Source organism: Bombus pascuorum, chromosome 5 (assembly GCF_905332965.1).
Source record: "Bombus pascuorum chromosome 5, iyBomPasc1.1, whole genome shotgun sequence".
Classification (NCBI taxonomy): Eukaryota; Metazoa; Arthropoda; class Insecta; order Hymenoptera; family Apidae; genus Bombus; species Bombus pascuorum.
Genome location: NC_083492.1, coordinates 6,513,780 through 6,538,262, shown reverse-complemented (window position 1 = coordinate 6,538,262; position 24,483 = coordinate 6,513,780). Strand labels below are relative to the sequence as shown.

At 26.2% G+C, this 24,483-nt stretch overlaps 4 protein-coding genes across 5 annotated transcripts; 2 read left to right on the top strand and 2 right to left on the bottom strand.

The window, feature by feature from the left end:
* Nucleotides 1-756: 756 nt before the first annotated feature.
* Nucleotides 757-4,310, bottom strand: LOC132907055 (regulator of gene activity). 2 transcript variants are annotated; one of them, XM_060959799.1, is made up of 9 exons: nucleotides 3,987-4,310; nucleotides 3,090-3,152; nucleotides 2,497-2,975; nucleotides 2,112-2,332; nucleotides 1,794-2,036; nucleotides 1,466-1,727; nucleotides 1,283-1,390; nucleotides 973-1,198; nucleotides 757-868 (listed from the first exon to the last, which is right to left on the bottom strand). In XM_060959799.1, the coding sequence occupies exons 3-8, from the start codon at nucleotides 2,820-2,822 to the stop codon at nucleotides 979-981; spliced, it is 1,380 nt and encodes a 459-aa protein (XP_060815782.1). In that variant the 5' UTR covers nucleotides 2,823-2,975; nucleotides 3,090-3,152; nucleotides 3,987-4,310; the 3' UTR covers nucleotides 757-868; nucleotides 973-978. The 2 variants fall into 2 exon arrangements, with proteins under 2 accessions (XP_060815782.1, XP_060815783.1); XM_060959800.1 differs by having other exon boundaries at nucleotides 1,815-2,036.
* A 1,045-nt stretch (nucleotides 4,311-5,355) lies between these two features.
* Nucleotides 5,356-9,564, top strand: LOC132907059 (protein MEMO1). The gene is made up of 8 exons (XM_060959806.1): nucleotides 5,356-5,708; nucleotides 6,382-6,463; nucleotides 6,542-6,610; nucleotides 7,083-7,195; nucleotides 7,330-7,441; nucleotides 7,534-7,753; nucleotides 7,890-7,994; nucleotides 8,218-9,564. Exons 1-8 carry the CDS (start codon nucleotides 5,657-5,659, stop codon nucleotides 8,353-8,355), a joined length of 891 nt encoding a protein of 296 aa, XP_060815789.1. The 5' UTR covers nucleotides 5,356-5,656; the 3' UTR covers nucleotides 8,356-9,564.
* A 346-nt stretch (nucleotides 9,565-9,910) lies between these two features.
* LOC132907051 (activating signal cointegrator 1 complex subunit 3) lies at nucleotides 9,911-17,875 on the bottom strand. Its single transcript, XM_060959793.1, has 12 exons — nucleotides 17,728-17,875; nucleotides 17,407-17,566; nucleotides 17,049-17,140; nucleotides 16,841-16,989; nucleotides 16,517-16,768; nucleotides 12,246-16,442; nucleotides 11,569-12,060; nucleotides 11,301-11,491; nucleotides 11,051-11,219; nucleotides 10,707-10,964; nucleotides 10,268-10,616; nucleotides 9,911-10,157 (listed from the first exon to the last, which is right to left on the bottom strand). Exons 2-12 carry the CDS (start codon nucleotides 17,532-17,534, stop codon nucleotides 10,069-10,071), a joined length of 6,366 nt encoding a protein of 2,121 aa, XP_060815776.1. The 5' UTR covers nucleotides 17,535-17,566; nucleotides 17,728-17,875; the 3' UTR covers nucleotides 9,911-10,068.
* A 1,229-nt stretch (nucleotides 17,876-19,104) lies between these two features.
* LOC132907058 (DCN1-like protein 3) lies at nucleotides 19,105-23,563 on the top strand. The gene is made up of 4 exons (XM_060959805.1): nucleotides 19,105-19,561; nucleotides 19,902-20,065; nucleotides 20,269-20,561; nucleotides 20,646-23,563. The coding sequence occupies exons 2-4, from the start codon at nucleotides 19,984-19,986 to the stop codon at nucleotides 21,237-21,239; spliced, it is 969 nt and encodes a 322-aa protein (XP_060815788.1). The 5' UTR covers nucleotides 19,105-19,561; nucleotides 19,902-19,983; the 3' UTR covers nucleotides 21,240-23,563.
* The last annotated feature ends 920 nt before the right edge of the window (nucleotides 23,564-24,483 follow it).

Here is a 24,483-nt window from a genome sequence, read left to right as displayed (position 1 = left end):
ACACACTATTACCAGAAAATTTAGAAATGAAATACATTTAACTTAAAAATTTAATCAACGTTGATAAACTTACAAAATTCGTTTATTTGTGTTTCATTTTTATATTTACGTTTGTTTTGTATTTTTTAAATATAAATTTTATTTTACATTTTCAAATCTTTGACTCATATACAACAAGATTAAACGTATTATATAATTTATAGTTTATTAAAATTAAACTCTGTTAAAAGCAATTTAAGTGATCTAAAATTTTTATAAACTTTTATATCATACTATTTTTATCATTTATTATTTTTCATTAAATATTTTACGTCCAAAGGCATCTTTTACATTAAAAAATTTACATTACATAGTAATATATTTCATGAATTTTGATAAATAATAAAGTATATTAATTTTCTGACATGTTATAAAATGTAAATTCTCTTTTTAAAAAACATTTCATTTACATTTCTAAACAATTACATAGGTACAAAATAAATGATCACATAGATACAGAATTTGTGAACATATTGCATTTTGAGCTGCCTAAGTGTAATTTTGTTCAATAATACAACTGTTTGTTACTTTTATTATATACATTGCCAAAATCCTAATCATTACTATAATGTCATCAAAAAGTATATCATTCTATACATAAGCACCTAAACATTTAAAACATATAAGTTTACGTATCAAAATCATTAATATCATGTTAATATCAAATAGATTAGACTCATTTCCATTTCTAACTGAGTCAGTAATTAAAGAACTTCATTTCTGTACTCTTCAAATTTTATGTTTTTATTAAAGATTATTAAATTTGTTCATTTATACAATAGCTGTTTCCTGTCCAGCTTAAAGACAGTACAATGGTCTGCAAACAGATCTGCAATAAATACAAATTCTCAATAAAAATACTTACAATTTTTTTTTAAATCCAAATTAGAAAGTAATTTGAAAAAAGAAAACGAATTGTATCTTTGTAGATACCTGTAGTCAAGGCTGGTTTAGGTAAAAGTTTGGGGGAAGAATAGGTCTACTTTCTAGTTTTGTATATTCCAAATGAAATTCTTTTGCTACTTTTCTCCAACTTTGCGCATCAAAATAATAATAAGTACCGCGTTCGTATGTTGATGTTTTTTCTACAAGTCCCAATCCTGGTGCTTGCGTTATCCAAACCTTTTCTTCCATATGATATCGCCACTCTCTAGTGTACCTTCATGTTCCAAATAAAGTCATACATATTATTAAAAGTCTAGTAGAAAAATATTCGAAAATTTTAATATAAAAATGTATTTACAACTCCGCTGCTGCTGCTAATTGCATCATATCACCAATATTCGTATAAAACATATAAAATAGTAGATCATCTTTATATCGATTTAGCTTAACTGGTGCTAGCTTATCCCTAAAATAAAGTGTACAAGTTTAATTACTATAATGATTCGTACTTATAAAAATCGATATTAGTAAAATAAAATACCTGATGGCTGCATTAATAAGGTATTCTGGCGGTACGTGAAAATCGATATCCTGCGGTCGGCATGGTATTTCTGTCCAAGGTCCGGCAAAATTTTGATGAATACTATCTCCTGAAGTAAGATCTAATCCTAATGTAGTTAAATCGTAGCCTAATGCCAAAGATACTAGATTCGGATCTGTATCAGCTGCCCTAATAAATGTCAATAACCCAACTACTCCAAACTGGTCTTGTATCATACTAGTTGGTAAATTAAGCACCTTGCCTGAAAAAAGATATGTGTAATTGCATGAATAAAGAAAAATATAAGCTGTAATTATAACTATTGTACCATCAGGAAATATTTGTACACCTCTTTTAGTTAATTGAGACTTCTCAGATCCTGGTGCTCTATTTGCCTGCAATATATCTTGTCCAATTTCAGGACCAAGTCCAACAGGTATGTTTTTATCTCCAGAAACACTTCCACCTGGCGATGGCCCTTCTCTATTTTGTGTTCCAGGCAATGCTGGAAAATCCTCAGAACTCATTGTAAACTCACTTGATTCAGATGTTGGTTGTTTTACCATCCCAACTACAATTTTATAAATATTTATATAACGATTATATTTATTTATATATTAAAATTTAAATTATTATGTGTTCAAACCATAAGGTTGTTTGCCTGGCATAGGACTAGGTTGCGGCATAGAATCACCCTGTCCTCTATTTGTTAATGAAGGAAACTCAGATAGATCCAACAATGGAGGAGTACTTGTATCTCCACCTCCTCCACTGCCAAAAACAGAGTGAAAATTATTGATTTGAGATCCGTAATTTCGACTTTGAGGTATTCCAAATGTGCCCATGCTAGCCATTGGATTTGATGTTCTATAAATTTATATTAATATTTTCATTTGTTTTATAAGTAGATGTACTATATAATAGATATACAACAAAATATATAATATCATAATGGATAATACTTTAATATTAAAATCATAACAAATTCAGACAACATTCCTATGTTCTACACATGGAATGGGGAAACTAACCCAAGAGCAGGCATTGTACGTCTATCTGTAAAAGCTCTCTGCCCAAACAGTCCTCTGGTGCCCATAGGAGAGAGCTGCTGCTGTTGAGACTGATGACTATTTTGTCCACCTCCTGCTCCTGATGCTCCAGGATAAACGTTAGTAACTACTACCGCAGAGTTAACTGAACTGGAAGTGCTTGCAGATGAGCCTGAGAACATGCTCGAGGTAGGTGTGACATGACCCGTAAGAGTCGATGAATTTAAGCCCCCCCCACCACCTGTGCGCGATATAAGGCTTGCGTTCGCAATACTGCGTGGTGGTTGTTCAAAGTTCAGGTTAGCCATAGCCTGGTGACTCCAGTACAAAATACCTGCTAGGGCACACCAACACTCTTTTATGTCAATTACCACAATCACTTGTTTTCTATTGCATCACTTGTAACTTGTTTAATTTCATAGAATTGAAGACAGTCCATGACAATAACTCCTAGTAGTAACCTGAAATGACCAGGTAAAGACAAAAAATTTGTGACACAGAAGTAACAGGTTATTAATTAATATCAAACACTTTGTTTTAATTTTTAATTTCAATTGTACTTATTTAATTTTTACCTGTTTATCACAGCACCATGGCAATGGTCATATCAAAATCGAAGACGGGAAATGAGAATGGACCTATTGGCAAGTGAAGAATTTATTTTTCATGAAGATTCTATCTAAGCATTACTTCAAAAAATTTACATTATGCATATAATCTATATTCTTATATATAAAATATTTGTTCAAACTTCTTAATTTACTTATATAAATATATAATCATACATTAAATTACATTATACTATTAAAAAAAATTATATTACTTTTGTTTTATTTAAACATTAAAAAAAGTTTTTACATTTTATAAACAAGTCACCTTCCCTTTATAAAGAATACTGTTATAAAGATTAATTCTCATAAGAATTTATTTATATGTTAAAAACTAAAATATAAAGATTTTAAACGATATGATTTTTATATTCTATAAAATTTGTTATAAATAATACGATTTTTAGATTTTTATACCATATAATGTATGATGTTCTAGAACTTATAATTGTTAAGATATAGGTACATATTTTTATAAATACTTACAAATTAATTTGAATATTACTATTTTAAACTATGTTTCATATCTTCACGTCTATAACGATGAAAAACTAATACAGTATTAGAATACTATTAATGGCAATAACTTGTTATTTTAGTCGCTACAAAAGGTGACAATATAATAACATAACAAAACGAAAATAGTTAAGTAATTTCTCTCTTGGATATTTTGTTAGTACCTTAATATTACAATCACTATTACACTACACAGAAAATTGACGAATTTTGGAAAAAACATTGAACGAACGATCGGTGATCTTGATATTGTAAAAAATAGAAATCAGAACGACCATAATGAAAGCAAAAGGTTATAAGATCTATATAATCAAAATATTCATGAAAAAATAGATAAAATTTAATTACCTATATTATTGAATCCGTCGTTAAGTTATAGCACGAAAAAATCCATCAAATTCATAATAAACAAAGTAAATGAGCATAAAAAAAAACACAAAAACGTCGATGTTGACTTCGAATGTATATGATAGAGAGAACGTTGTTTCGTTATTTAGTATTTCCACTAGAAGAAAAATTTCTGCGTGATGAGTCCCAAAAGATCAAACTTTTATACACGTTACAATATTCTTCACAAAATAGATATCTGTTTTGTCACTCAGTTTCACAAACTTAAACAACACTAGAGACATGAATTTCTGCCATTATAACCATTTCTACGATGATGTTCAAATTAGATACCAAAATGATTACCATCAGGATTATAGATTAAATGTAATTCAGACATTTGCTAAAAATATTATATGTTTAATTGTGTTATTAAAATATGATCGGTATTGTGTAATACAATTTAATAAAAAGGTAGACTTTAATCTTGAATATGATTACAGAAATATTTATCATGGTCTCTAGAATATTATACTTTGGATATAATTTCAATCTTGCATATAATAGAATTGAATTCGAATTTATCAGCTAATAAATACGTTGAAGTAATATTATAATTATTTTTTTCTATATTCGAAACATTTTTCTGTGAAAAGTATTAATTCTAGTGAAATATATATAATAATTAAAATGAAAAATCTCAGATTTCAAGACATTCAATTCGTTCTATAAAATTATAGAGATTATTATTTATCAGATTACAATTAAATAAATATGAAATATAAAATTATCAAAATATAAGAAACATTCTATGCATAATATACAATATTTTATCCTACCTGAAATAAAATAAAGATAAACAATAGTAACATTTATTATCAGGAAATAATCATAGAAAATATACCTTTTTCAATGAATTATTACATTTTAATTAATTAAAAGTAATAAAATTGCATCTGTGTAGTTGCAGATATATATTTTCAAAAAAGATAAAAAACCATGTTTTAAATTAAAATTATATATAAAATTTTGTTTACTTTTTTTTACTGATATATATATATATATTGAAAATATTATTATGTATATACACACATTATCTTCTTTTTTCAATTATTTATGTTTTACATTATATTTACTGTTTTCCTCTTGACTTTCTATATATTTTTGTTTCAGTTAATCTATGTAGAAGATATAATTACATTTGTATACTCTTTTATTTATTTCAAAATAATTGAAATGCTTTCACACCAATCATCTTTTTTCCACAATAAAAGGTATTTCTGATTTATCACTGAAATTACTGTATTTCAGTGAAATTTTGTATTTTAAACTTCTGACATATAAAAACTTTGGTTATTTAGTTTAATTGCAAAAGAAATACAAAAAAATCTTTCTTTAAGATTTGTGAGAGATTAGCATGTAGGTTCTGAAATATCTATTTCTTGTTTTATTACATTTAAAAAATGTTCTTTTAGTTTGTGTCAATGTACTATACAACGTTATTAAAAGCGTATGGTTCATGGCAAAGTAAAAGTTAAGTTTTGTGATTAGTTTTATAAACATTTTATATATAAGTAGGATTAATCATCGATGCACTAAATAAACCATTTATAAAAATATAAATACGGTAGAAAGATATTTATTATAAAAAGTGAATAGAGAAAATAAAAATTAGCGTAATAAAGTGAAAAATGGCATTAATTAGAAGAGCAACTCATGCTGGTAGTTGGTACGCAGGTTCTGGTAAGCAATATTTAAATTATATTCTTCATTTGTTTACTTTTAATAATAATTGCCTATAATTCAATGAGAATTATTTCTTATATTTTCTTTGCCTTTGTGTACATTCATCGTTGTATATTCTATGCCAAGTACGTTGACAAATAACCACAAATTTATGCATCTAATATTCGATATTTTTTAATACAATGATGTGCTAATATTTAAATTGATATTTAATCGTATAAAGATTATTAATAATAATTGTTATAATTCTACTAAGTCTATTACATTGTAGGTATTTTGTAAAGTAATATTTCGATAAATTATGATTATAAAAATGTCGTTTTTTTACATTGTAGTCCACTTTTAAACAAAGTATATGTTCATATTACTATACACATAGAATAAATTTATACGTAAAAATGAAAAAAGAAATGTTTATTTGTATTATACGACAGATATTATAAAGGAAAAAGCATAAATTAATAAACAGTTTATTATGGTATGTTAAATGTACTTTATAATATATTTTTTTCTGCAGAAATTTTTATTATGGAATTACATTGTTATATATCCTGAAACTGTCATTGATAATTTTGGAAACCTATGATTAAATTTAAATTTTAGTAATTAATACTGTATCTTTTATGGAATATATATATATATATATATATATATTGAATATTTTGTACAGGATTGGACTTAAATAAACAATTAGAAGGTTGGTTGGGTGCAGCAGACTTATCACATGGACCTGCTAGGGCAATAATTGCCCCGTCAGTAATTATAGTACATTAGAATAATTTTCATTTAGATTAAAGAATCTTTATTGAAATACGAACAAAATTTCACAGACATGCAGGTTACAGCTATTGTGGATCATGTGCTGGTTTTGCATACCGCCAGATTAGTCCTGTTGTAGTGTAAGTTTTTTAAAGAATTCTTTTTTTAGTATTTTATAACAAAATGTTTAAATGGATGACATAATATATGTTCTATAAAGTATAATAAAATTTAATATAAAAAGCTTCTGGTTTGACATGCAACAATATTGTACTTCTAAATCTTTATTTATATCTCATACTTGTTTAGTTTAGTCAATAGCTCAAATTCTTTTAAATAGAATTTACTTAGCATGAAAATATATTTTTTTTTCAATTTTGTCTTTCTTGTGTATATTATCAAAAATAGTATCCTTAAATAATTAGAACAATCAACAGCATATATGTAATCTCTTAATAATTATATAAATATATTGTTAATTCATTATTCTTCTTAATTTTTGATATGAATTTTATGTTTATGTACAAAAATAAAATTATTTACTTTTTATATTTTTATTTCAAATAGGAGGTTAAACATATATTAACATAAGTATATATTACTATTACATAGGCGCAGGATTTTTATTCTTGGTCCATCACATCACGTCAGATTAGCAGGCTGTGCTCTTTCTTCTGCATCGATTTATCAAACTCCATTGTATGATCTACATATTGATCAGCAAGGTATAAATTTTATAACATAAAATATTTAAATTTAAATAAAATTATTTCTATATTCAAAATTAAAATTAATTACATTCTAAATATGAATTATCATCAAAGATTAGTTTAAATATAGGCTTCTGTTCATGTGACAGTGTACAGAGAACTTGAAGAGACTAGACATTTTGAGTGGATGGATTTAAACACAGATGAAGAAGAACATAGCATTGAAATGCAATTGCCATTTATTGCAAAAGTTATGGAAGGGTATGTTTATTATTATATTTATTATATACATATTATTACTATTACATTTTCATTTATTATAAATTTCTGCTTCAAATTTTATATCAATATAGGTTTAAAGATTCTTTCACAATAATTCCTATACTAGTGGGTTCATTAAGTCCAGAAAAAGAAGCACTCTATGGAAGATTATTAGCACCATATATGGCTGATCCACAAACATTACTTGTTATATCTTCGGATTTTTGTCATTGGGGACAGCGTTTTCGTTATACCTATTACGATAGATCCTGTGGCCCCATTTACAGATCTATTCAAAATCTTGATAAAATGGTATGTAAAATCTAAGCATAATGTCATTGTTTATTTCCAAATATTTCATATATTTAAATAAGTGTTTAAATACTTGCTTATAAACTCGAATGTTCAAACTTGTTTATATTATTATGTATTATATAACAATTTACAGGGTATGGACATTATAGAAACATTAAATCCCACAATGTTTACCGATTATCTTAAAAAATATGGTAATACAATATGTGGCCGACATCCTATTAGTGTTCTTTTACAGGTAATAACTTTTATTTATTTAAATTCTAAGTATATTTTTACTTTCATTAAAAAAATGTCAAATATTGATGTATTTTCTAGTCTACTATTCATACATATAAGTCTTCAATATTTGGAATTAATGATTTCTCTAATAAATTTTATATAGTTATATTAAATTGTAATAATAATATTCTTTATGAAATGAGATACAATTTTTGAAATTATAATTAATATTTTAACAGGCAATTCATACTTTAAAAGGGAATACTAATGGCCAAAGAATGAACTTGAAGTTTCTTAAATATGCTCAAAGCAATCAGTGCAATAATATGAATGATAGTTCTGTTAGTTATGCCAGTGCTTCCTTGGTTCTTGAGTGATACAATATACACTTTTATTGTTGTTCAGAGGATTTGCAGAAAGAAAGTACTAAAAAAAAAAAAAAAAAAAAGCAACGGCAGTAATAACCTATTAATCATAAAGATGCATTAATTATAATTTTTAAAAAATTTGTTTTATATTTAAAAAAAATAATGACATTTAAGATCAAGTTGCAATTTACTATATCGTGTGAAATTTTCTCAATTGCTTGAGAAAGAATATATTAATATTTGCAATGAATGTGATGAGTAGAAATGTACTATTGTCAAATTTTTGCTTTAAAAATATTTCGGTTTATTACTTACAAGAAATAATCAGTACTTCCAAATTTCTATTGTGGAAGGAGCTTAAGTATTTCTTTGCTTTGATTAGTACTACAATTACAGAAATAATAATAATATATAAAGTGCATTTCATATACACTAAAAAGGCAGAAAGTTCAATCTATTGATGGAACAGGGAGAGACTCAATCTAAAGAGAGAAAAAGGAAGATATTCAACTATTAATTTATCTGGTCGATTTTATTGTATCTTTAAAAATTGTATAAGATAACAAAATATATTGAACATTGATGTTATTAATTTAAAGTTTTAGAGAAATAACATAAAAAGGTAACGAAAACGGAATAATTATATTTTGTCTATTAAATGTTAAAGCATTAAAATATTTATGAATTATATTTTAGATATAGAAAAATGTTTGTTACAATGGATAAATTTGACTTTGTTAGTTGTCAATTGAAAACATACATTAATATAAAATTATTATCTATTTAAGAATTTTATTTTAAATTTAATTTAATAACATTTGACGTTTATTTCTGATTACTAAGACAATAAATGTTAATAAAATCAATGAATAGAAAATACTTTGTCACAAATTGCATTATTTATCTCAGGGATTTACACAAGCATAATGCTAAAACTTTAGAATTAAAATGTACCTCTTCTAGGTCATTAGAATGAACAGTCTGCACTTGTCAATATCAAGTGAAATATTACAGGTAAATAGTGTACAACTTAATCACGTTCTCTTTAAAACAAAGCAATGAAATGATCTCATATCCTTCCTACCCTACTATCTTGTTATTCCTCGTTAGCATAAGAAATTACAAACAAATACTGTATTGTTACAATATCATAATATAAATGTAAAGGAGGATCAGTGTGGAAAAATGTTTACACAATATATTATACCATTATTGATATTCTTTTACTTTTGATAAAATACTAATGTTAGAAGAAAAAATTTTCATATTAAACTATACATATGATTTATAATTCATGAAATGTTAGATATGATTTTCTTTTGTTATTTTTTTACTTTTAAAAGTGAATTTAAAACTAAATTCATTGATTTATAATATGTGAAATTATAAAACTGATCCTTCGAATGTTACTTTTTTTATCTTTGTACGCTAAATTGATAAGATATGCATTTGTATGAAAAACATAAAACAATCCATATATATGTTTCATAGTCGTGTAATAAATAAAAAATATATATATATAAATTTATATGTACCCTTTTAAAAAAATTAAATATCGAAAAGATTTATAATTTAAATATATATTTCATTGCAGTACTTACAGCTATTAAAATAATTTTATAAATATTAATAACACAACAATAAGTTTTAACAAAATAATTTGTTTACATTTACCTCTTAGAAAAAATTAACACATTTATTAAGTGGAATAAAATTTATATTTTAAGGTATTATATTTAGTTTTATATTGTATTCTTGATCCAGTCCTATGTAACAATCGGATATCAAATAAAACACTAGAGTCGTTTGTCCTTGAAAAAAAAATTAGATTTTTAGTTTAAAAAAAGAACAATGGAAGTTATTATTATACATGATGAAAAATTATATAAATAATTATAAATATGTACAAAAATAAAATTACCTAGATTTGATGGTGCTGTGAATTGTAATTGATAATGTTTGCGTTGTTCATTTATTCCAGATGCTCGTTTTAAAGCTAATAATTCTAGGTTAGAAGTATTACCTAAAACCAAAAACCAACCTTCATCCTTTCCTTTTTGGAACAAAGGGCAGTGTGCTTTCAAGTTATTAGACTTATTTTTTCTTTTCATTGTAATATTTAGTATATAATCTTGATCCTTGCTAATATTTATATGATCGGAATTGTCAGTCTTTAATGATATAAACTTCTGGTTTCTCTGTTCTTCATCGTGCATTTCTATACTTAACTCGATATGAAGCATTGGCATCTCTCTCATTACTTGATGTATCTAGAATTAAAATTGTTGATAATTAATAATTTCTTATTTTCAATATTTACCTTCAATATTATAAGTTAAAAGTTTAATATATTTACTGACTTGAAATATTTGCTCTTCTTGAAAGTCTTTACCAAGCACTTCTACAAGTATATTATATTTGTTGCGCATAATAAAACACAATTTTGGAAGACATGATGACAATGCCGAAAATAATTGTATATGTTCTGAATTTACATGTGGCAACGTAGTAATTGCAAATTCATCAATCCATCGAGCTTGAATAAGCATCTGAAGCACATTCATTATCATAAGTGCACTTGCTAACCATCCATGTTCTGCAACTGTATCTATCATTGCCTAAAAGTAAATATATATTGATTGAAGAGTATTTTAATTATAATGCATGTAAAGTGATATAATAGTTTTCTTTTAACTATACATACTTGAATAATCCTAATTGATTGATCAAGTACTGATTTTAAATCAGTAATATAATCTACACATGGCAAAGGAAGTCTTGAAAAATGTGCTTGAAGTAATAAAAATGCTTTTGTATGTGGAGAACCATATGAGTAATTATCTACTTGGTAACGACACATTTTGCTTAATTCCCTGTTTACACATTAAACATAGTAGAACAAAATAAAATTTTCAAAATACTTTTTTTTATTTATTGGTAAAGATGATACTTACTCATTTAATAATTCTTCGTCATGCCTTACTGGTAATTCATTATATTCATAAGAATTACATAAAATACGTAAACATTGTTCTAATGTTAAATGTTCTTGTAACGATTCCTTAAACATTAACATAGTATGATGTGATAAATAATAAAATGATGCTATTTTACCCATTGATTGTGGATATAAAATTTGTTCTTCCTAGAAATAATAAAAATATTGTAAATTATCCTTTGTATAACAAGTTAGAAATAAAATTTTAATTTCATGCTATGTACCTCGTCAAATATCACACAATGTGAATCTATTAACACTTTTAATGTACTGTCCACCAAAGAAGATAAGTACTGATTAATTGTATTAGGTTCTAAAGCATTTAGATCATAATATCTAGGATTTTTCATTAATCTTCTAAAAAAATATGTCCAGGTTAAATAATCTAATAATTCTTGTTTGTTTTTAATTGTACCAGCCACAATTTCAGCATTTATATGATCTGGTAAAACAGCTAGTAAACTTGATTCTACTGGGAATGGTTGATGTAGAAACCTCTTATAAAAATTTTTTTTTAAGTCATGTACTAGAACCACTGCCACTCCTGCAGTGTCAAATTGGGGTCTGCCTGCACGTCCTATCATTTGAAGTACATCTGTAATAGGCATGTCTACATAACGGTGTTGTTTACCATCATAATATTCTGTTCCTTTTATTACAACCAAGTGAGCAGGAAAATTGACACCCCAAGCTAAAGTAGCTGTTGTAATCAACACCTAAATATGATATTTTTATTTTATTTTAGTAGGTATTAATTGGTTGACTTTATAAAATATTTTATCAAATTTGATTTGTTTGAAATATCTTTCCTTTGTTAAAAGGAGTTACTTCATTAATGCAATATAATGATTAAGTATTGAGGATGTAAATAATGTATATATATAATATTTTTAATGTATACCTGAATTTTATTGTTAACAAATAATTCTTCAACAATCATTCTATCTCTATCTTGAAGACCAGCATGGTGAAGCCCAATTCCAAATGCAAGTGTAAGTTTTAAGTTTGAGTCTCGTACGTGATCTAGAATAGTGTTCATTTCTTCCTCACACATATGTAACCATTGTTTAGGATTATCTTCTGCCGCAAGGTATGCAATTAAATCTAGTGCAGTTAAACGTGTTTGTCTGCGTGATGAAACAAACACTAAAGATGGACTAGATGGTGCATGTTGTTTAATTGCTTGAAAAGTTGGTCTATTCATTGTTGCCATTCGAGGACAATAATTTTTCCCTGGGAACCCGTGTATATGAATTGCTAACGGTACAGGTCGTACAGACGGACGAAAATTGTAAAGGCCCATTTCTTTGATACCAAGCCAATTAGCTAAATCCACTGCATTAGCTAATGCTGTAGAAAGTCCAATAACTCTTAATTTTTTTGAAGTATGACTAGAGATAAAATTAGTTCTTGAAATAATAACTTCCAATACAGGACCACGATCTTCTCCTAATAAATGAATTTCATCTATAATAATAAGAGCAACATTCTTGACATAAGTTCTTGTTTGCCAACTTCTACTAATACCATCCCACTTTTCTGGTGTAGTTACAATAACGCTCGCACTTGCTATAACTTTAATATCTGGTGATACATCTCCAGTTAGTTCTACCACTTGTCTTCCTAGCTGTTCTTCTAGTCTAACTTTCCAATCCTTTATTCGTTCTCTAACTAAAGCTTTTAATGGTGCAATGTATACAATCTTCTGCGTTGGATATTGCTTAAATACTCTAAATATAGCAATTTCTGCAGCAATTGTTTTCCCTGAACCAGTTGGAGCTCCTAATAGGACATTATTGTCTGTATAATACAAACAATGAAAAATTTGTGTTTGTATTGGATTAAAATGAGAGAATTTATAAAGCTTTTCAAATAGTGGATCTTTTAATGCTTTTACAGGTAATGGTTGTAACTCTAACAAATTAGTATGTGGTGGATATATTTCAGGTAAAATTAAATCATGAAATGTTAGAGGTAGCATATTTTGACAACCTAACCAGCGATCACTTGTTGCCCTTACTATATATTGAGAAGGTAATGGTTCCTGTAATGGTATAGTCATCACAAGCTCTTGTTCAAGTTTATTGTAAACCATCTTTCTTGTCATATTAAAGCATTCATGATGATAAATAAAATCACTGTCTGGATCTTCTATCCATATCCAAAATGGTTCTGAAGTTTTACCATGAACACTGTCATTCCATCGAAATTGAGGATATATTTTCAAACGTATTCTTAAAACTGTGCGAGTAATAGGTTGTAAATTTGATTCCATTTCTAATGCAGGTAATTCTTCACAACATTTCTTCACCAATACTGCTACTTTCTGATTATACAAAATATCTCCAATTTCTTTAACGTTCATATTATTTAATCTATCAACTGTCAAATCACTTTCTTCTATTTTATTAATAATTTCTGGAGGTAAACAATGAAACTGACACAGAGGATTTTTAAAACTCCATTGTTGCACTTCAATTACCTTTGCCATTTCTAATAAACGACCAGCCATTGTTGCACGATTTTGTCCTAGCATAATATTAAACAATGCTCGACATATGCGTCCTGCATTTTGCACAATATATGCTTGATCCGATATCAATGAAAATGAATTAACTCGACCGTGTGATAAGTATGTTTGCAATAAAATATTCACTTTGCCATGTATATTTTCTACACCGCCTTGAACGTTAAGTTCGCAATATTGTTGAATCAACTCTTGCAATTCGTTCATTTCATCCTCTCGTACTTTCAATTGTCCAAATTCTTGAGATTGAGATATCATAGCAAGTATTTCTGCTTCATTCATAATTGGTTTTGTAAGTCTATTAAAAATTTCAATAGTATCATATTTAAGATAAAAATGACTTGCAATACGTCCTAGATTTGTCGTACTCAAATCTCCTGTACTTATATTATATCGAATCATTTTAGCTTCATCTAACGCTTTAGCTGCTATATCAATTAATTCTTTCCTTTTTTGTTCTAGATTCGGATCATCTATAATAACTTGAGGAAGAATTCCATAAACATGGTAGTTTAACTTCATTCGAACAAATAAATAAGTATAACTTAGCCATTTTATAGCTTCTTCTACATTTGATATTGTACCTAATGCAATTTCAGCATTCAAATTATCAGCCAAATATTTAATAAAACTACTCTCAATAGGTATTTGATTTGTTAATAACGATAAATAGTGATATAATTTATTATGAGAAGTAATAATAGTAGCGTGACCAGATACATCAAATTGTGGTCTACCAGCACGACCAAAGATTTGTAAAACATCTAATATATCTAAATCGATATACGAACCATGTTTTGCATCATATATTTCTGTCCCTCTTATAATAACTGCATGTGCAGGTAAATTTACACCCCAAGCTAATGTTGACGTGCATACTAATACCTTAATTAAACCTTCTGCAAAATATTTTTCAACCAAATTTCTTTCTGAACGCAATAAACCAGCGTGATGTACCGATAATCCGCTGCTAAATAATTCAATTAGATACCTGTTGCGTGATTTAGCAAACGCTTTATTTGTAAATTTTGCTTGACCTTCAGGTATAAATAACTTAAGTGTACCATCTTTCATCGCTAATTCTTTTAATGTTTGTGCCACTTTAACAGTAGCATTTCGTGCATGTACAAATACCATTACTTGATGTCCTTTAGATACCATATCTATAACATTATTGTAACATACTTGATCCATGTAATTTATTTCCTGCAATGGTGATGTAGCTTTTACACCAATAAATGTTTGACTAAGGGGTACTGGTCGAAATCGATGATCAAAATAAAAGAGTCCTACATGTGGATTCACTCTTAAAAATCTTGCAACATCTAGATAATTTGGTAAAGTTGCAGAAAGTCCAACAATTCTTATCATGCTTTGTGAAGATTCTACTTGTCTTAATGTTCGAGCAACTAATGCTTCAACTACAGGCCCTCTATCACCATGTAACAAATGCACTTCATCGATAATTAATAATTTTACAATACTAGTAAGAGATATATCTCCAGTACCTTTCCTAGTAACAACGTCCCATTTTTCTGGGGTAGTAACGATCATTTGCGTTTGTTGAATTTCTGATTTGGTCAATTGTATATCTCCAGTTAATTCACGAACGGATATACCAAGACATTGAAGTTTTTTACTAAAATTTGCTGTCATTTCAGCTGCTAAAGCTTTCATTGGGGTTACATAAATTATTTTAAATTGATTTTTCATTAACTGACCATGTTCAATATGTTGCTTTATTTGATGTACTATAGTTAACATAGCAACATTGGTCTTTCCAGCACCCGTTGGAGCAGAAATTAATAAATTCTCATTAGTATGATATGCCGCATCAAATACTATACTTTGTATTATATTTAATGATTTAATACCACTAAAAGCCATTTGTCCAGTATCATCTAAGGAATCTATCATAACAGGTTTGTAATTTACATCAATTAGTTTAGACTCTGGAGGAGGTATAGAAACTTCCTCAAACATTTCTGTATCTTTTCTTACTGCATTCTGTGGTAACATTATTTGTTGTTTCGATACATAACCAGCTGTTGTTCTACTAGATATATTGGAGTCGAATACAAAGGGAATATTTTCTCGCATATTTCTGTCCGTAACATTTTTTTCAAATATGGGTGTATGCATTTCTATTAATGCTTCATTCCTTTTTGAGGATAATTCTAATGATTCGAAACTATTTTCTTCAGGTTCTCCTCTTTTTTCTCGTTTACTTGATATCTTATTTAATTTTTTTTCCTTCTTTCGTACTTGTTTCAGTAGCTGTTTCTCTTTCTCAGACTGTACAGTCACTTGTCCGCTGATCACAGGTCTTTGGGTATTACACTTTTTTTGTACTTTTGAATCAGAGCTCAAAGCTATAATACTTTTTCGATGTTCAATAATGTATTGTATAAACTCTATAGATTCACAACCTAAAAGATCAAGTAATTCATCTTCTGAATTTTCATTTTTTAATTTACTAATTATAATAAACTCTTCAAATTCTTCCAAAGTCATATCTGTAAAATAATTTGCACATGACTCCAAATTTTGTTTATATATTGCCTTATCAAACTGAAATTAAAATATAATTGTAATTAAAATATTTTCAAAAATAAATAATAATATAAACAAATTTTGATACAAACTTTAGTTTTACACAGATTTGTATCTTCATTTCTATATTTCATCGAAAAATTGTCAGTACTTTGAATAATATTTCCTAAAGACATACTGCGAAGTGTTTCAGTATCTGGCCACAATACTCTTGCAGGTTTATATTCAATTTTTGAGCCAAACAACTTACTTTCTGATATTTCAATATTATCAGCATCTGTTTCTCTATTTTCTATGAGTACTAAAATATTTTCTTTTAATCTTTCTCGAATTATTCTAATTATCTATAAAAACATATATCAAATATTTTGATTCGTATATATATATAAATAATAAAATTACATGTACATATTTACCTCCATCATATTCTGAGCATCTTGAAATGTTAAATTTGCAGCTTTCCTTTTTAAAATTACGAATTTTTCATTAGTTAACAACTTGTCATTGATTAGTAATCGTAGAGTAAACAATAAAAATTCATCTATGAGTTCATAAGAACATTCTCCTAAAATAATGATAAATAAATAATAACTTTTAATTTTATTATTTAAAGATATTACATACCAAACGTTTTTACAGCAATTTGACGTAGTTTATTAACATGATGTAAAGCATCTTTGGGTACATGTCTGCATAAATCTTGCCAGTTAAACTCACTGTAATAGATATATTTATAAATATCAGTTACATAGTAGTTTGATAAACTAAAGATATAGAAGAATTATTTTACACAGATTATTATATTTTTTCATTTATAACATTATAGTCATGACAAGTTGTAAATTATCCAGGTCCTAATTAATTAGGTAAATATAAATTATAAATCTTCTTAGTTGAAACCTGAAGAAATATTCTATGAATAACTTAATGATTCAATTATGACCAAATATTTGTTTTCCATAAAATATCAATTATAAAATACCTTTTCAATTTTTTATATTCTTCTTCTTTTTTAAATAAATCATTTGGTTGTAGTTCCCTTGTACTTTTAATACGTCCAAGGTTTGTAAACATACGCAAAGATCTTGTAATTCGTGGTAATTCTGGCATTTTTAATTAAAAAATATGTTGGAATGTTCAATCTGCAACACATAATTCGTATTTGTAAAAAAGAATACATTTATATATTGAAAACTGAGTATGTTATAAATTACAAAAAGAAAGATTGATTACTAAGTTTTATTTTATTTAACACAAAAAAATATATTTTGGACTAAGTACTTTATCACATTATTGTTATTACCATTAACTTCAAGTTGAAAATTCATTTATCAGTATTCATTTATTATACGCCATTAAATAAACTCACGATTATAATCGTATATTGGGAATATGTATATAGATATTGTAACTACTTATACTATAACTACTTAAATATTATTACTACAAGGAAATTACTTAATTTTCGTAATCCCAAATATTTTCAATATATAATTCTAAATTAAAAATCTAAAGTAAAAGAAAAGTAACATTTTCATAGTTAAAAAGATAACATATTCTACAAGCTACACGTGTGTGTGTGTGTGTGTGTGTAATTTGTAATAATACCTTGCCCTTAAAAATAATTATTATGTTATCCTCAATAAAAATTTCCACTAAAGTTTGATATTAAAGAATATGTAACTATATTACTACTTTTTACTAATATTTGTCAAAAATCACACTGCTTCCGTGCGTTAATTTTGTTGCACAATTGTCAAAGCCATGCTGTACTAAAATTATTTTTTGTGTATTATATGTCAAGTGCAAACGATGGTGATGATGACAATAAATTTGACAACAGCGCTACATTAAGATTTCTGTTTCGAAGTAAACATAACCTAGTCAGTAAATTATTACCATTGCAATCACAGACATAATTTTAATCGTAAATAGTAATGTTAGTGGTTAAGAAATTTGCAGTTCTTTATTCTTCGGAAATAAGGAAATATATTTTATTGATAATTATTTGATTTTAACCTTTCTTACAATTGAGAACATATCAATATTATGGTTTTGTAAATTTACAAAGTCTTGATGTAAAAAAAATGTGTAATATTACTGTGTCACATTACTGAAAAAAGGTCAAACTAGAAATTATGAAATATATATTTGAGAGATCTATTTTTAAATTTCAATAAGCGATTGTATGTGCAACAACTAGCCAATAGAAATATAAAACAAATTTATATTTATATATGTATATTACATGACTATTGTATATTCTACTGTACTACATTATATTTATCGCAATATTTAGTATATACATTAATTATACAAGTAATGTACTTACATTATCACAAAGACAAATATTTCATAAACTGTTTACAAAGAGTTTATATTGACTTGGTTATGTTTACATCGACACTGTTGCCAGATATATTCTCACCATGGGTTATATATAAGATGTAGGTTTCTGTATAAAGGTATAAATATAATTTGTAGCATATCGTAACCGATAAGAAATTATTCATATAAATATTGGGCATTATTTGAATAAGTTTATATATTTAACTATATTTTTCAATTGTATTCGAAAAATATTTACCAAATAAGTTCGATAAATTAACAAACAAAATAACAATTGTATTCTTTGCGTAGATTTGCAATTTTATTAAGGTATATATGTTTTTCCTAGTGACTATTACTTCCATAGCATATCAACACTGAATTTACGAAAAAGATTTCGTTGTTGCTTCATTTTGAAGGGATTTTTTTATTATGCGTTGAAATACGAAGAATATATCTTTGTTTCTGTGTTTTTTTATACAGACTTCTTTGATACATAATAGGAAATAAATCGGTTTGACTATATGTCTCATACATGAAATGATACTGTCATTATATCGTTTGATGAGGTTACATCGTTACAAATGACGGTGTTGTTTAGTCAAATACAAACTCAACTTAAAAGTCATTTAAATGAAATGTTCAAAGGAATTGGAACTGAAGTATTGTGTTAACTTTAGCTACGACAAATTACGAAATAAATACTTTGTGGGAATTTAATGAATGAAGGCAAAGCAAGATATTTTGCGGGGGGTCTTTACTGGGGTTATTGTGACCCAGGTAGACCAAAAATCCTCCTCAATAATAAGGTAAAAGATCTTTTTAATATATCGTACTTTTTATATTACAATATCTTTTCAATAGTGAAATTATGAATTTAGGACAATATATTACTGTATATCCATGTATTAAGTTTATATTTTCAACAAAATAATTATTTTGTATCTAGTTGAAAATTCTTTGTATCAATATAATGATTTTTAACCAGTTTACAATATATGAAAACTGTTAACTATTTATATATATATATATATATATATGTGTGTATTAAAAGCACATGAATGTTTATAATATATTTAATTTATTGTAATACATTGTAATATACATAATATGTTACATTGTTATTTGTCTTTTGGTTTTGTTGTTTAGCTTTTGATCAAGACTGCCAATGTAAGACTGAACTACTGATGCATGGAATAATTGTCTTTAACATTAAATACGGACAGCATCAATGGGAAACTGTTTTTCGTGCTTTAAGGTGTCTCTTCCACCAGCCACTGCCACTCGCTCTTCATCGTTTGATTATAAAGACGGTAATATGATTATTTTCTACATTTAATATATATTGTTTGTAATTTCATATATATATATATTCATACATAAGGAGAAATTATATTTTTTACTTTTGTTATTTTCATATCATTTTGATACACTTAATAAATGTTAATAAAGTTATATACAATTAAGGTTGTATTAATATAACCTTAATTATAAATTATAATTGTAATGATTTTAGAAACAATGGAATTGAGAGGTTCATTCTTAAATTCTTGCCAACAAACTGGGCCCTTAGTGCCTGAAGCACATATAAATGGAAACACACTATCAACATTCAATAATGTAGGATCTGATAATTGTGGGTCTATGCCTACTGTACAAAGTAATTTACGTTCGTCAAGGGGATTTTATGCACGGTTATCACCATTGGGCAGATCTGGAACATCATCTGGTCTTAATACAACCACTGAATCAAAACAACAAAAAGAACCATCAGAAAACAAGTTAAATGCTTTATTTGACCAATATAAGGTGAAATTTGGAGGTTCATTATTATTATTATACTCATCCATGTACCTGTCACATTGGAGTGATGTCTGCTTTCCATTCTTATAGGATTCACATGAAGATGTAATTTTAGCTGATGGTATAGAAAGATTTTGTAATGATCTACAGTTGTCACCAGACGAATTTAAAGTACTTGTTCTTGCTTGGAAATTAAATGCTAAACAGATGTGCCAATTTACACGTCAAGAATTTGTAATAGGTTTGAGAGCAATGAAGGTAGACAGTATACGTGGTATACAAGCAAGATTACCAGAAATTGTTCAAGAATTAACTGTAAACAATGATTTATTCAAAGATCTCTATCGATTTACATTCCGATTCGGTTTAGATGTTAATTCCGGTCAAAGAATATTACCAGCTGATATGGCAATTGTTCTCTGGAAGCTTGTTTTCACAATACGTGAACCACCTCTTTTGTCAAGATGGCTTAAATTTTTGGAGTGCCATCATGTTCGAGGCATACCTAGAGATACATGGAATATGTTTTTAAATTTTGCTGAAAGTATCGGTGATGATCTTAGCGTTTACGATGATGCAGAGGCATGGCCAAGTTTATTTGATGATTTTGTAGAATACGAAAATGATCAAATGAACCAAAATATCAGCAAAGACGATATAAAAGATGTTTCTATTGATAATTAATATTCGATAAAAGTTTTAATTATAAACAAATATTATCATTATATATTTAACCTTTGAACGGAAATATTTAAAATTGTTTGACATTGAAATGATAAAAATAGTTATATTATTAAATTTTTTCACTAATTTTTTATTTTTTCTTATACACTATCGAATACAAGAAAATTTATTAAATAATTTTTCCTTTTTCTTAAAAAAATTACTGTTCAAAGGATTTTATTCAGGGATATATAAATATAAAATTTTGCACATCTAATGAACACATTAGAACAAATTTTCTATAATCTAAATTTGTGATACAGTATGTATGAACTTATACAACTTTTAAGACATTAATATTTCTCAGATTATGTGAAGATATTGGTGAAGAAAAACGATAGATGTAAAAAAAGATGCAATTATATAAAAATTCTTAAAAAATTTATTTGATATCACACTAAAATAGAATATATGATGTAATTTTATTTAGGACTGGTGTAAACATTCTACTGTAAAACAAATTTAGTCATTTGTGATCATAGTTTATGATAGTGTTTTAAACGGACGTATGATTTATTTAAATTATGTTCCTATTTATTTTCTTAAATGTCAATAATTGAAGCCTTGACCATGATTGAAATCGCGAATAATGATTATTAAAATTTATTGATAAACATATTTCGAATATAATAACATTCATTACACATATGTACATAGTGCCATGTCTTTCGAAAATACTAAAAAATTATAAAAATTGATGATAATTAATATATCATTAAACAAATGTATGACTCGTTAATATTTTTGCATACAATATAAATGTGCTACATATTTACATTGCAGGTTCGATCATTACAAACGATTTTTAGCTTCATATAGACTTACTTTAGAAATTAATTGGTGATATTTTTAAAATATCATAAATATGCTTAAATATATATTCAGTACCCTCTTATCTGCAATACTTACGAGAAGTACAACATTTAAGACAAAATATAATAATTTTAAAAATAATTGTTGTTCGCATAGAGGATCTTTTTATATAATATATTTCAAAGTGAATAAAATCATTGATAATATGATTTGCTTTGTCACTTACAATTAGTAAAGTAAGAAGAATATTCAGTAACATTATTGTATTTAATAAATAGAAAATCTGCTAAATTTAATGTATAGAGGAATTTATGATTAAAAGATAATTAGTTATTTTCTTGTAATTTGCATAAAAACTGTAACAAAGTCTGTATAAATAATAAGTATATTGAAAATTCTATAAATCATAATTCGGGCCCAGAAAGAAATAAAAAATAGTGAGTATTTAGTATGAAAGTAAATATTGTATAGGATTATACTGTACATTAAAATTATGAAAGGAACTATTATGTACTTTGCATTCTAACAGCATCTATAATATGAAAAAAGGTCCTCTGTGTCAATATGAAGCATTATCAATTTTATAAAATTATCGAAATTATACAAATGTGCATAACTTAAAGTCAACAAACGCACATGTATTGTTAATTTATTTTTGTGACTTAATGAGGACTTATAGTTATGTTTAAATCCAGACGTACCGAAAAAAAGTTTTATGTAATAAGTTTATACCTGAAACACGCTTTGTTGAATGCTTCTGTTTAACTAGATCTTGAAAATTAGTTTAAAAGATATATGACCTTGTTTTTATTGTGATAAAATAATTAAGAGATCAAATAAGATCAAAATGCTTATGAGATCAAATAATGTAAAAGCATTGTTGTCAAGAATATGGTAACAATGCAATGAATCAAGTGATAGACATAAATAAAATTTGAGTTAAAATTTAATTCTTTTATGTATAAATATATAAAATTTACTATTAAGCATAATAAAATTAATTTTGATTTCGTAATCAGAATACAAATAATAGAAAAATATATAATGCATTTAAGGAGCTTGATAATATCAACAAATATAAGTTTTCATACTTTTACAGTTAAATGTTCATGGTTTGATATGTATTAAAAATAAGTTTTATTATTTAGTATAATTCACCCATTGCTAGAATGTCAACAATGCTATTATAAACTGTATATGTACATATTATACTAATGACATAAAAATCATGCATAGTTTTAATATACATATATATCATAATATGTAATGTCATTACATATTTTATTGTTATGATAAAACAAAAAATTAAAATTTTGCGGTAATAGTTTTATAAATATTTTAATAGTGAAAAATACACAACAATTTTTTTCTTATATCAAGTGTTCTCATAACTCATTAAAACTTATGTTAAAGTTTCAATTTTTTTTATGTATAAATTTGTCTAAGTAATTAGATTAATGATCTGGAAATAATATCATTATGAACTTAATGCTGGTTACAAGAATGTGTAGTATTAAAAATACTTTTTCAAATTGTACATTGATTTATGTGTTGATATCAATTATAATATTATTTTTTATAAGTGTAATACATTATAATACATTTCATAAATCAATATTAACAAATATTAATAATCTTAACAAACAAAAATAAGTGATTTTCGGGAATAAAGAGAAGGAATTTCACAAATTTATAATTTTTATCCATTTTATACTAATTTTGCAAAATTTTAAACTGAAAATTTTTAAAATAAGAGATTTGGAAAATTTAAAACATTTAATTTTTATATAAAATCAAATAAAATTTTTGTTATTTAGTATACGCGCAAATGTATCCTATAAACTAAACAGCACGAATATATATATATATATATATATATATATATATATAATCATTGAGCATTGTATATTTTTGGAGCTTATAATAATTTTGTAATAAATATAAAATACAACATTATAAATATTAATTGAAATTTATCTCTTAGATATAATCGATACAGTATTATTCATTTTCCTTTTCTATTAGAATGTACATAGCATACATTCTATGCATAATCTTTACTTTTATATAATCAAATACATTTTTAGTAATAAATATTGTTATATATTATTTGTACCAGCATTCGTTTAATAATTTTGTTCAATAATTCGAGCATTAATTATGTCGATACTTTGTGAGAGAATCGTTTTCACATTTTGATGGAGTTTTGATTGAATGTGATGTCCCTAGATCGTCAGTGATATATTTGGTATTATAATGGTAGAGAATATTATGTAGCATAATATAAAAGTTTTAAAAATACATGGAGAATAATAACCTATTTATTTAAATGTACTAAATAATATATTATGATCTATCATCTGATAATATTATTGTCCTTTTTTGAATGAAT